Genomic DNA, 12,693 nt, shown 5'->3' on the forward strand with positions numbered 1-12,693 from the left:
AACAGCCTCGGTCATCACAGAAAACATAGCCTGAGCCTGACATGGGAAATAGAATCTGAAAAGAGAAGAGATGGAGGACATATAAAACACAATTCAGGTTAAGGGAATAAAACCGCTGCATCAGAAAACCAACACTCGACTCCGCGGGCATTCGCCTGGTCTTTGACACCGCACCGTTTGTAGTACATCTTTAAAAAGCGGATAAAAAAGAATCAACCTGCGCGGAGCAGGGAGAGTGAAACACAGTCATTCAAGAATAGAGAAACAAGAAAAAGGACATTAGACAAAAACATAGAGTTTGTGAGAGACTCAGAGAGAATTTCAAAGAAAAAAGACATCATCCCAGAATAACCAATAAAAAGGAATCATAGTTCGGAATCGGGGTTCTCGTTCGTCTCTGCAGCGGAAGCCGTGGTGGTCTGTCCCTCGCCACTAGGGGCTGCATCATCATTAGGTGATGGAGCACGGCTGCTGCCATTGCTAGCATTCAGAGCCTCAAGGGCTTCGGTGGCATGAACGTTCTCCATAGGCTCGGACTCGGGCTCGACCTCTTCTTGGTTTGTGAGATCTGCAAAGACATCATCCAAATTTGGACGAGGGCTACTGCTTGCGAATTGGGCATCACGGCCAAAGCGTGGAGGGCTGAACAGAGGTTCCATGCCCTGCTGAGGTGTGGGCGACCGAGGGAGGAATGAGGGGGGATTCGGATGCCGCAGCAGCTGGTAAGAATGCGGACGAGGATGCTGGCGCAAACGCAGGGGTCGAATCACTTGCAGGAAGAGAATAGTTGGCAGAGAAAGGATACGACGTCCCATTGGCATCAGGCATGGGAGTCAACGTCGGCACAGTTGTTGTGGGTGCGCCGTTGCTAGAAGGTGATGGCGCTGGCTGTACAGAGGTGGGCCGAGAGGTTTGCGCGTCGATCGACTTTCGCTTGCCCGGCGCCATCTGCTTGGCGCGAAGGTGCTCAGGAAGATCCTCGGGCCGCTCAACACCAAGCTGAGCCATGATCTTCTGCTGCTTAGTCGGGCGCGGCTTGCGCGTGGACAGGGACTGCTCGAGGATCGGAGGGGCTTCCGGTGCAACGGGGGCCCATTTGTGAATCTCCTGGCGGAAGAAGTTCGTCTCATAGGCCAGAAGAACTTCGGCTCCCTCAATCTTCCGTAGATAGAAAATCAACGTCGGCACTTCCTCAGTCGTAGTACAGGCAGCATTGGTGAAACCATGGAGGAAGTCACGGAAGGCAGTAGCCTGATGGATGATTCTATCCAGAACCTCTTCCTCATCAGGCTGGAAGGGCAGGCTAGCCATCTCTGCTTGCCAGTCCAGCAGGTCCTCGAGTTTAGGACGAGCTGCATCGCGGGGAATCTTCTGCCGCCAGTCGCAGATGGGACAAGTATACTTGTCGAATTCCTTGACTTTGCCGCGCGCAATCTTCAAGCATTTACCATGGTACCACTCGTGACAGACTTCGCATTCGATCATCATTCCAGCTTCGGAGTGACGGCAGATACAAAAGACGTCGCGCTTCCGAGATTTCGGACCCCACACGTTAGGGGCGGGAGTCTCAAGCAGCCCATCCGGGGTATTATCCCGAGACGAAGGCTCCACGGGCGGTCGATAGCTATCCTCCAAATCGAAGCAGTAAGAGTTTCGCTTCTCCACGTACTCCATGTGCGACTTGAGGATATGCAGAGGAGCATTGGCCTTGCCAAAGAGCTTCTTGCCCTTCCTCATCCAATCCTCGTGGCGCTTCTGCTCGCGTTCCAGGTCAATCGCCCCAATGGGACGACTGTTTAGCTGCTCCAGAGACTCCGTGAGCTCACGAACATCCTTATACCTGGGACGATTCTTTAACTCCGGGTCCTTGCTCTTCTCATAAAGCGTCTGGATCCTCTTCTGTGCTTCCCGTTGCTTGGTTAAGATGGCATCGACGGCAGCAAGGGTATCAGGGGACACTGGAAATCGAGAGGCTTGTGCGGAGAGAGCCTCCAGCTGTTGGTAATGAACCGCTTCAACGGACATCAGCTCCTTGGCCTTGGCTTCCCAAGCGTCGCCATGGCGGGACATTTCCTTGAAATGGAGTAAATGCTCATTATTGTCCTTGAGACCAAGTTGCTCTCCGGATGCAATCAGATCCTGGCATTCCTTGAGGCTGAGGTATTGCTCCCGCTTGCGAGCAGCCTCTTCAGTCCACTTCATTTGGTGGTGAATTTTCTCCAGGTGTTCCACTTCCGGGATTTCGACGTTGAAGTTTCGGCCAGCTTCAACAAGCTCCTCAATCTCCTGAGCTGATCGCGTATGCGGGTTCCTCAGGGCAAGGTTAAGGTCCTGACGGAATTTCTCGATTTCGCGGGTCTTCTCTTCCAGGGCCGCCATCTGTGGACAGTCGAAGGAAAGTTTATCAGCCTCTGCCAGTAGGGCGTAGATGTTCTCCACTTTGCGGACTTCTCGGTCGCGCTCGTCCAGCTGCGCGGCCTTGGAGCCGGGTTTGCGCCACGCCTTCTCGTTCTTTCTCCGGTTCTGCTGCTTCCGGGTGATGTAGTTGTTCGCTTCCTCAACCCATTTATCGCAGCGCTGGACGAACGCCGCAAGATCTTGGAGGCCAGGCAGGTGGTACGGGATTTTCTCACCTTCACTGAGCAAATTGTGGAGAGCCTTGAGCTGAGGCTTGGGCTCATCCTCCAAGGTCTTGTCGAGTTTCTCTCCCCAAATTTCTGGGATTTTGGCGCGTTCCTGGACCTTCTGCACTGCCGACTTGAGCTGGTCGTCGCTCATGCGGTAGCGAAGCGTGTGTCCAGGTCCGAGTAGCTTCTGTGCTGGGGGTTCACCACAGCAGTCGAAGACCTCCGCATGCATCAGGCAAAGGGTCTTGCCTGACTTGTGGCAACGGAACTGGGTGAGGTAAGTGTACGCCTTGCAATGCTGGCACTGGTAATCGTCCTCCGGAAGGTCCTCCTCTTCTACTACGAGCTTAAGTTGACAGTCACCTGTAGGGGGGTTGACCCCAAGACCACAGTTATGAGGCACCGCATCTCTATGACGGGCTAGGAACAAGGCTCGATCGTTCAATTCCCTGTTGGTGGTCCGCTCAAGCGCAGGTGCAAGCCATTTCGCAGTGGTGATGGAGTTGTCCCTTGCTGCTGCTGTAAAGAGTAGCTCGTCATGCGAGAAACAAGGATGTCTACGGAAAGTCTGAAGACGCTCGACTCCCGCAGCGCCGAAAGGCTCCCAGTCCGCAGGTGCAAAGTTGACGGCCTCATTGAAGTTGAAACCGTGATTGAATCCGGCGTGATAGGCCTGAGGGAAGGTAAGGACAAACTGGCCTGCCCTCTGGTCCACTGCATAGACGTTGACGCCGGCCTTGCGGAGCTTGTCAGGAGGCATCAAGGTCACAAGCTGGAAAAGAAGATCAGGCTGGCCCTCGAACAGCTCCGGTACTGCCTCGCGCATAGCATTCTCAAAGGCCTCGGCGTCGGCACCGGGAATACCATACCAGGTCTTGGTAGCGCCAAAGTGTTGATAGTTCGCAGAGTAGGCGTAATGATCTTCGTTGTGCCAGCAGAAGGTCGAGAAGCACATTCCAACATAGACCCATGGCACAGTCATGCCAGAGATATCAGACTTGATATGACGGAAGAGCGAATCACCATAGAATGGCAGAACGTTCAAATTCCATGGATCAGACGAATACTGATCAAGAGGATTGCGTTCAATAGTGGGGAAGCCACTGCCATGGGTAGTGGAGTGAATATCGGCGCCATACTCGACTTCGACTGTCTCATGCAGATCCACTACCAATTTCCAAAACTCGGCCTCGACGTCATCCTCGGTCTCCCGTCGGTGAGTGTTGAGGACCGGGTCAAAGGGCATTTTTGATGCGAAATACCGCTTCTTGAACTCGTTGGCCTTTTCTTGGAACTGCTTGAGCGAGTAGACACCACCATCCTCGAAGCCAAACTCTCCAGTGCCAACCAGACACTTCGGGCAATGCCAATCGTGATCGGAAGCCGACGTAGTAGTAGGATCCAGACAGGTAGTATGGTAGCCAAGTTCACAGCTGTCGCATACAAGGATCGTGGAGCGATTGTCCGATTTTCCGCAAGATTCACATTTCTAAGAGATCAACATCAGGTGGTTACTCAACTCGACCGGAAAAGGACACTTACATCTCCAGTTCTTGGCACGCCATTGCGGCCTTTGGGTGGTGCTGGCCGAAGGAGAGACATGTGCGACCCGGCCACGGTTGGGGGCATGTCTAGAAGCACTAAGAGTTAGAGTGATCTAATGAATCGGATTCTCTTTCGGATGAATACCTTTCTTGAGGCGCTTGCTACGGCGCCCGCTCCCGCCGTCGTCCCCATTCTCAGCCTGCGAGCCACTTTCGTCGTGACTAATTGCACGCTTCACAGGCTGTCCAGGATGCCCGTTCGGCACTGGAGTAAAGTGAGAGGGATGCTCAGAAACACTTTTGGGCGTCGACACCCCGTTATCGCTTTCATGCTTGATCGATGGACCGTTGTTGACCGGGGTAAAAGCTGGAGAGTGATTGACGGCAGTGAAACCACCTGCACCGGCATTGACTGGAGTAAAGCCAGAGGGAGCTGGGCGAGGGGCAGGAGGAGGCGTGGGCTCCACGGACGGAGTGGGCTTATCAACGGGCTTTTCGATCGGGGTGCTGCTCATCACGGGTGCCATGCGCATCGATGGTGTTCCATCGCGAGGTATGGACGGGGTTCCATTCTCCTCCATCCCGGGCTTCTTGGTCATGGGTGATTGGCACGGAGACGGGGTATAAGGGCCACCATGTTCCATCTCGAGCTGTTGCTGGACGCCAGGCTTGGCGCGGGCGAGGTACTCTTCATAAGGTTGCAAGTACCGTTGGTAAGAGTTTTTGAGCGAGGTAGATAAAGAGGACATGATCTTTCCGCTGTAGCCGAGATCACGTCCAATTTCAGCCCATTTCTTAGTTTTACACACAGACTCGAATCCACCTCGGACCTCAACAGCCTTTTTCAGCTTGTAGAGGTCCAGAGGGCGTTTGTCCACGCTCGGTAGCCGACTGTAATTCGTCCCATGTTGCTTGTGAAACATGGCAAGCCCGTCGATATAGTTCATGTTGGCGCGATTTCCTGAGTCAGAATCTAGGTTAGAACCGCGCTGCGGAGAGACTCCACCGGCAGCAACATGGTCTGAACGCGGGGCCATACCTCCTTCAACCGAATTCAGCTCTTGTCGACGGGTTTTGAAGTGGAATCGCTGCGAACACATCCAACAGGTCAGCATTTACACATCAGGGAATATTATGGGGCAAGTGAAGGCGCAGTCGGCAAGAGAGCAGAGAATGCTGGCTGCAACAGACTCGCCCCCAGGCCGAACCTCAAACCGCAGAACTAGGGACGCGAGCACGAGGGAAAATCTACCTCTGTATCAATGGCGAAGGGGGGCTGCCAATTCTCCGGAGGGATCACTCGACAGATCCCATATTTCCTTCCTTCCGGCGCAATCTTTTGAATATATGCCACGGGATCCTTGAATTCTTCCTCGGTTGGCCGAAATGTCGGAGCCTCGGGCAAGCCGTGAGGGCGCACGCGCTTGGAGGGTTCGCGGGGAGCATTGGGTTGGCCGCGCCGCTCAACCGTGGAAAGGTCCAGAGGCGCTGATCTGCGAGCGCTCAGAGGCACATTGTGTGAATGCGACGGGTGGGTGCTGGCCGAGCGAGTGGGCTGGCGGCCCATGGAGGATTGAGCAGCCATGGAAGTTGGAACGGTGGAGGCCGGAGCCACCATCTCTCAGTGTTGTTGAACGTATTTTAGACGGGGGTTAACGAGAAGATGTGGCCTGCACCAGATCAATCGAATACCGAAGGAGGTGTCAAGTGTGGTGCGAAGAGCGCATTGGAAGCGGAGGGAAGGGTGGATGATGAGATGAGAGAGCAAGGGCGGACGGAAAGACCTGTGATATCCGAAGGTAAGATAATGACCGGTTTATGTGTTTGAAGATAAAAAAACACTAGAAACGGGGGGGGGAGGATACGGACAAAAGAAAGGGAGAGAGGAAGGGAGGAGAAGGGTTGATGGTTTGTGGAGGGGAGATGAGACAGCCGCAGAAGAAGGAAAGAAGGATGGATTTGATTGATAGTGGAGGAATGAGATTATGTGCAGTACAAGCAGTCCAGTGCCAGTAGACTTCGACCAGGCCAGGTCCGGAGATTCGGGGCCTAAGTACTGGAGAAGTCACTCGGCCGTATATTTTTCGCTGGGAAGAAACCTCCGAGAGACTTTGCCGGTTTGCGACTCCACCGGACTGGAGCTGACTGGTTGATATTAACTCAACGACCTCCCATATCGCCGAGCCGTCGAGACTAATTCACGCTTCTTCATGAGGATTCCAGACCAGTAGACAGCGAATGTACTTGAGTTCACACGGATGGACAATTTAGGGCCATCATCATTATTCCAGAGTGAGGGTCCCTTGGCTACAGCCGCCCAGCCATGGTACATACAGGTGGTAAGATGTACGGTACCGGTGATTACGGTATTGTAAGTTTCTGGTATGATCAGGCAAGTCCACGCAGCTGATTTTGGGGCAGATTCGGGCGGTTCTTCGGGTCCCCCGTGCGGGTCGGAGACCGCGGTTGAAGTAAAAATACGAGCCAGACCTGTAATAATCGGTAATCTCCGTTACATTTAGGGTAAGTGGTCCGTTGTCCATCGTGGACGCTGCAAACGGGCCACCATAGATGGTCGTAGGTGCTACTCCTGCTCAACTTGCCTTACTTTTATCTGTCTTCGCTAGTCAACAAACCCGAGGCCCAAGCGGGATGCTGACAAAAGGAAACAGGCCCTGCCCTGTGACACATCACCTTTCCTCGTGCGGTTGGCGAGCACATCAAGGACGGAGTCGATTTTGGCTCCCTATCCTAGCCCGCCAAAAAGTTTAAATAAACCCAACGCATTGGCTGTGAGGGATTTAAAATAAAAATCATAACACCTTTATGCATGCATCATTACATATATCGTCATCATTGCAGATGGAGACTGAATCTGGATCAAACCCCCGGAATGTGGTTATGGGCCACGTACTTAGATGGAGGTTGCTTACCTTAATACGATTAGACTGAAACGGGTGTTTCTAGGTGATCGCTAAGCGATCTGAAAAATTTGCTGGCGCAAAGAATGGACTAAGCTACGTCGTAAATTGCGTCGACGTCGTATCAAACTAGATCGGCGAGATCTGCCGAGGATTAGCCCTAGCGCAAACCACCTGGGTCTCGGCGTCATCCATACAACAATCTGAATCAGTTCTCTAAGGGGGCAATATCCAATATCAGGGTACCGACACACAGATACCGTCCTGTACTTTGAATATTTACGGAATGTCCGGTGATAAAACAATCATAGTTTCGATTGACTATCTAAGCCCCAAACTAGCAAGCCGAGTAGTCCCGTCATGTGATCGTGTTGTTTCCCAAGTGGGCCCCTACGATATTATGTACTCCGTACTCCGTACTTACTTCTACAGTAAAACCTGGTTATACCGAAATAGGCTTGCTAAGGGGTTTTGATTCGTTAACCCAGGTGTTCGGTATATACAGTAACCCCCTATTTCACCTGAAAAAAGCCACGAATATCGCTCTGTACCCTGCTTTCAACCTGAACCCTCTGTAAATCGATCTCATCTCGCCGTAATCGCTTAATATAAGCCGTATCTAGCGATCTATGATGCTTATTAGGCTGCTGCTGCTATTCGTGGTAGGAAATCAGCCTACGTAGGGCTTCCAAAGCCTCGGTCGGCTTAATAATTGGCTGAATCTCCGATTCACCATATGCACCAGACGCATAGCCAACATATTGCTTTAGCCTGGGAACGTCGTTAAGACGGATTATGCTATCTAGAAGACCGCTGTCCTAGTCTCGTAGAGTCGGGTGCCATCTGTGTCATGGAGGGCGGTCTCTTCAGATTCTAGAATGCATTCCCCCTGGGTATGAAAAGCGCTGTATTATTGCATGGTCGAGAGATTTGTAAAGTGGGAAGAGAGTTATATGAGCGCGAAGGGAGGAAAGGGATACCGAAACCCCTTAGCTTTGTGAAATGCCCCCACTACGAGTCTACCGCCTCTTGCGGCGGTCTGCAGAATCAACAGCGTTTACAATACCGAATTGTCGTCTAGCTCAGTACATGTGGGCTTTTAGACCACAACGGCTATAAAGTAGACAATATGCGAGAGTACTCGTGGCCGAAACCTGTCAGACGAGAAGACAGCAGAGTATGCGAGACCGCGGAGGAGTATTTCTGTGGGCCATACTTTGACGAAAAGGTCTTACTGGGTTTCCTATCTCGAACGAATTTGCGACTTGTAGCATTATAGAGACAAATTATTGAGATATTTGAATAGGTACCTTACCGGTAAACCCAGCCATGTTGTGGCATGTATACCTCTGCACTGGAAAAGGTGCAATGCCTCACGTCGCCCCTCCCTCCCACTTCTCCCCATTGAAGTGGTAATACCGATTCATCCTCCCGAGCACAGTCTGTTGGACTCGCATTAGAATGACAAGAGGCTGCAATAGCCAGGCTACAGCTCCCGGTGACCGGCATCCCAGAATTGAAGCGTCTGAAGCACAATCCAATAAGAGTACTAAGGGCGACAGCTCCAACTGAAATGGTTGCGACGATGGCGATTGGTGAATACCCACAAGTTATTATATCGTTGATGGGATCTCGCTCCAGATCCCCCGTGTACGCTTCGATCATGACAAGGAAAAGGCTCTCGGAGATGAGCCAGTGCACAAGCGTCGACAAGATAATGAATGGAATGGCGTAGCGATAGGGCAGAGAGAGGAAGTATGTGCTCCGTTGTGCACCCATTGGCTGGGCAGAGACGCGCAGTCCTTTCCGCTGGACTGCATATTGACTCCATTCGTGTGCTAGGGCCATGGTCGTGACAAGACCGTTGCATGCAAAATACAGCATGGAGAATACGAGTTGGGGCAAGTTTGCTATTAGGCTGTTGGCCACCACTGACGAAATCGTGTATCCCCCAGAAGAGATCAGTGACTGGGTGCTGATTTGCCCTAGTCCGACACTCCAGATACCAGTTGAGTCGAAGGAGAGAGTTAGTCCGAGCGCAAGGAGGATACCGCAGGCTCCAAGAGCGATTGAATAGCTACATGTTATTTGTCAATTCGCATTCAGTAGCAATAGAAGACGGATATGGCCAATGGACAGAACCGGGGGTCGAATACTGACCATGCGATACCAAATGACCATCTCCTTCGAGAGATAGCCGACCGCCATCTTCTTGGTTTTGCATCAAAGGTCATGGTTCTTCTGTATTTGGCTGGTTGCCTAACAGATTCCATAGGCAATAGACACATGCCTCGCGAGGATTGGTCAGGTGTCCTCAAGAAAGATGAAACTGCGTCACCAGTGGTAAGAAGTGGAGAGTCTTTCGAGGTGAAAGCGACATAGCATAAGACTATGGCCTTCACGATATTAAATGCGATCACAATGACCACCAAATACAAACTGTACTGTAGCTTGCAATGTGGAGTAGGCTCCTCAACAAGACAGTACTCTGGTTTGTACCCACCAACTGTCCAATTATTTTCTGCTACTCGGGCTTGGACTTCTGGTAGAGAAGTGATGCATGGAGTATATTGCCACGCATATTCATGATGTTCCAAGTCTTCGCATATCCAGTTATATCCACTTGCACCAACAACAGCTACGTTGGTTGTAAAGACTGATTGTGTGTACACAAGGTCGAAATGATCGGCTGGAGTGACGTTGCCTGTCACTAAAATAAGGCTGCCATATGTCGACTGAAAGGCTGTGGCATACGCATTCACACAAGCAGAATTATCAAGTCGATATAGAGTGCCGTTTTGTGCTTTCGCATGTAGTCTGAGAATTGCTTGCCGGTGCCCGTCATCCCCGAAGTCCGATTCTATAACCGACACAGCCGTGTGATTTGGTGAGCCATTTGCAGCAAAGACATCATAGGCGTTGGCGGATACTGATGAGAAAACGGTGGAATTGTACCTGAAGCCTAATTATTAGTTGAGACTTACAGAATACATAGAGAACGGGATGTAGCATGGCGCTGACATTAGATGAAGAGGAACAGAGGAAGAGGCCAAACAAATCCACAGCCAGAACCGTTTCTTGGTTATTTGGGACAAATTCCGTAAACTCAACACACCTAGGTCGAGCCACTGTCCATTTTGGTGGGCTGTGTCAACCTCCTTCCTCGTTGGTGCACCCAAGACTTGCTGCGTAACAGTAAGTATGCGTATGCCGACGAAGTTAAGAGAAATGTCTCAAACATACCATACAGTAGTTGCTCGCACTCAAGAGAGCAGTGCTTAGGATGTTAATGATCAAATGAAAACCTACACCAGCATTCCGGACCTTCTTACAGTCCCCCTCGTAGAGGACTCCTTGACCGTCTTGAACATGGCGATGCTGAACGGCCCATAAGGTGAAGCCTAGATTGAACAAAAGTACAACCACGGAAATCACACATCCTAACAGAAGCGTACGCCTCCAGCCAACGAAGCGTTCTTTAAATGACTTCGGCCTGTTTCGGCCCGGTTGAATGTCTGTATCGCCGAATTCGTACTGATTATCTTTGTTCTCGCTTGCATTGCTATGAGAATGCATTAGTGGCTCCGCATCGCGTCGAAGAGGCATCAACTCCATATGTTGGACGTGGAGTGAGGGCTGCATCCAGCTGAAACAGAAAGTGAATGCAGAGTAAGAACGTTTTTGTCTCAGGCAAATGTTGGACTTCAGGGTTCTCGGGGTTTTGACAATTGTCCCATCGGGGCCGACACAACAATTTGAGGTGGCTCTGCTTCTTCGATATGGGGCTGTGCTCATTCGAAGGCAGCCATTTGCTCAATACGCGGCTTAATCCTTCGGGTCGGTTTAGCGGCCTCATACTCTTTTCTGGTTTGTCCGAGAGACGGGCAGAGAGACGGCCACCTCGTATTCAGTGCCGATCACAACGGATCCTCGCCAAGTTTTCCTGATGCACTTATTGCATGTTTGGATCGAGTAAAGGCCCTCTAGGTCCAACCTCCCACCGTGTTTATCGTACCTTTATTGCTTCAGTGAGCCCGCCGAAGACACCTTTGGAGCTGTCTACGAATTTATTGGTTGGTCTGAAGCGCAGCCGTCCGGGTTTGATTTTTGGCTGGGGGGAAAAGAGCGTATCCGAGTCTTCGCGTCGTGGTTGGGTAAATATAAAATCTTATGGTAATTATCATCCAGGATGATGATGGCTCGATTGGGTGACTGGCCACATGTGGGGTCCAAGTGGATGCCCCATATCCGATAAATCTGCCCCCGAGAGTGATGGCTGTAAGCACTATCGCCAAGACATAATCCAATACGGAGTAGATTAATCTTACCATACCAATACCACGCTCTCTCTCAACCCCAAGACGGTTCGAGTTGGATGCGGAGGAAGATAGCATAGCCTTTCGTAGAGCCTCATCTCTCGCAGCTTATGTCTTAGGCTGTTATCAGTCTCAAGCTGGGAACCTCTGATCGTGGGTCTTCAAACTGCAAAGGCCACGGGCCGAAATTGGCTATGCGCGATTCCACCGAGGCAAGCATCTTACGCAAGATAGCCGTTCTCGCCTGTTCTGTTAGAGAGGGAGAGGATTTCCCATTTATGTAGCATTGCGTCACATAGAAAGACATGAAGAGCAGAAGTTTGAAAGAGGTTGTTCTAAACCGCGAACCTGAAAGTATTCTTGAACTTCGGGAGGAGGCCCTCCACCATAGGTTAGTTGGGGACTTGTGGCTCTCCGAGAGGCTGATTGGACATAGTTATTTACCGATTTGAAACTGCGACCCCAAGAGCTTTTCAGTTTTTCCGAGCGGAGGCTTTAGTCTTAGGGCTTCGGAGAACCTCTTCTGCTCCCTGTAATCGCAGCTTGGCTTCCTGGAGCCTATGGGTTCCCAGGAACCAGCCAGCGGACCCCGAAAGCTAATTTTTTTTTTTTGGATCGTTATGAGCGCTGATTCCGCCATTGGGGGTGTACAACGGGATGGAGGGGATATAAACAGAAAACAGACGAATTTCGGACTCGGCAGTCCAGATCTTGATGGCGGTAATGTCGGGGTGGTCGCACTGGATCTGCCACTGCGAGGAACCATCTCTCACGACTATGAATGAGAATCTGGGAGCTGTTGGACCAAGTACTACCATGGGACGATGGAAATTGATGAGGGTACCCTTACCAGCTCTTCATATCCACCATAAGGACGATTTAGACATACATCCCAGGTCGGGAGTCGAAGCGCATGCCATTCTTCTCCAGGCAAGATCGAATGCCGACATCAAAATGGTCGGCGGGATCGTGGGATTCAATGCGAGGGTCATTCACTGGATGGCCAAACCAACTGGATTTGAAGAGGTAGTTCGATTTCTGGGCGATAGTGTTGCGAGTTGATCATTTGGGGTCATATTTCATGTTTACATCGCGATAGTGAACATTTGACTAGTATTCATTCAAAGGTTGCATTAACATTAAATATTGACATTCATAGCACTAGTAATTTTGCAATCAACCTGCTAATTCAGCCTTGGAATGTAGACCTGGAGCCTCGGGGATATAAGGATGCGTATTTGGAAGTTCGGCAGATTCATGCACCCATTTAGACGGTAATTCAGCG

At 51.1% G+C, this 12,693-nt stretch overlaps 2 protein-coding genes across 2 annotated transcripts; both read right to left on the minus strand.

Annotated features, from left to right (window-relative positions):
• Positions 1–365: 365 nt before the first annotated feature.
• Positions 366–5,756, minus strand: N7458_003048 (uncharacterized protein; the record flags this gene model as incomplete). Its single annotated transcript, XM_056906431.1, has 5 exons — positions 366–662; positions 712–4,116; positions 4,170–4,258; positions 4,317–5,259; positions 5,424–5,756. 5 exons carry the CDS (start codon positions 5,754–5,756, stop codon positions 366–368), a joined length of 5,067 nt encoding a protein of 1,688 aa, XP_056770538.1.
• A 2,647-nt stretch (positions 5,757–8,403) lies between these two features.
• On the minus strand, positions 8,404–10,707 carry N7458_003049 (uncharacterized protein; the record flags this gene model as incomplete). The annotated part of the gene is made up of 4 exons (XM_056906432.1): positions 8,404–9,169; positions 9,253–10,047; positions 10,084–10,277; positions 10,336–10,707. The coding sequence occupies 4 exons, from the start codon at positions 10,705–10,707 to the stop codon at positions 8,404–8,406; spliced, it is 2,127 nt and encodes a 708-aa protein (XP_056770539.1).
• Positions 10,708–12,693: the final 1,986 nt, after the last annotated feature.

The sequence above is a fragment of the Penicillium daleae genome, assembly GCF_028827525.1.
Source record: "Penicillium daleae strain IBT 16125 chromosome Unknown utg000002l_segment0_segment0, whole genome shotgun sequence".
NCBI classification, from domain to species: domain Eukaryota; kingdom Fungi; phylum Ascomycota; class Eurotiomycetes; order Eurotiales; family Aspergillaceae; genus Penicillium; species Penicillium daleae.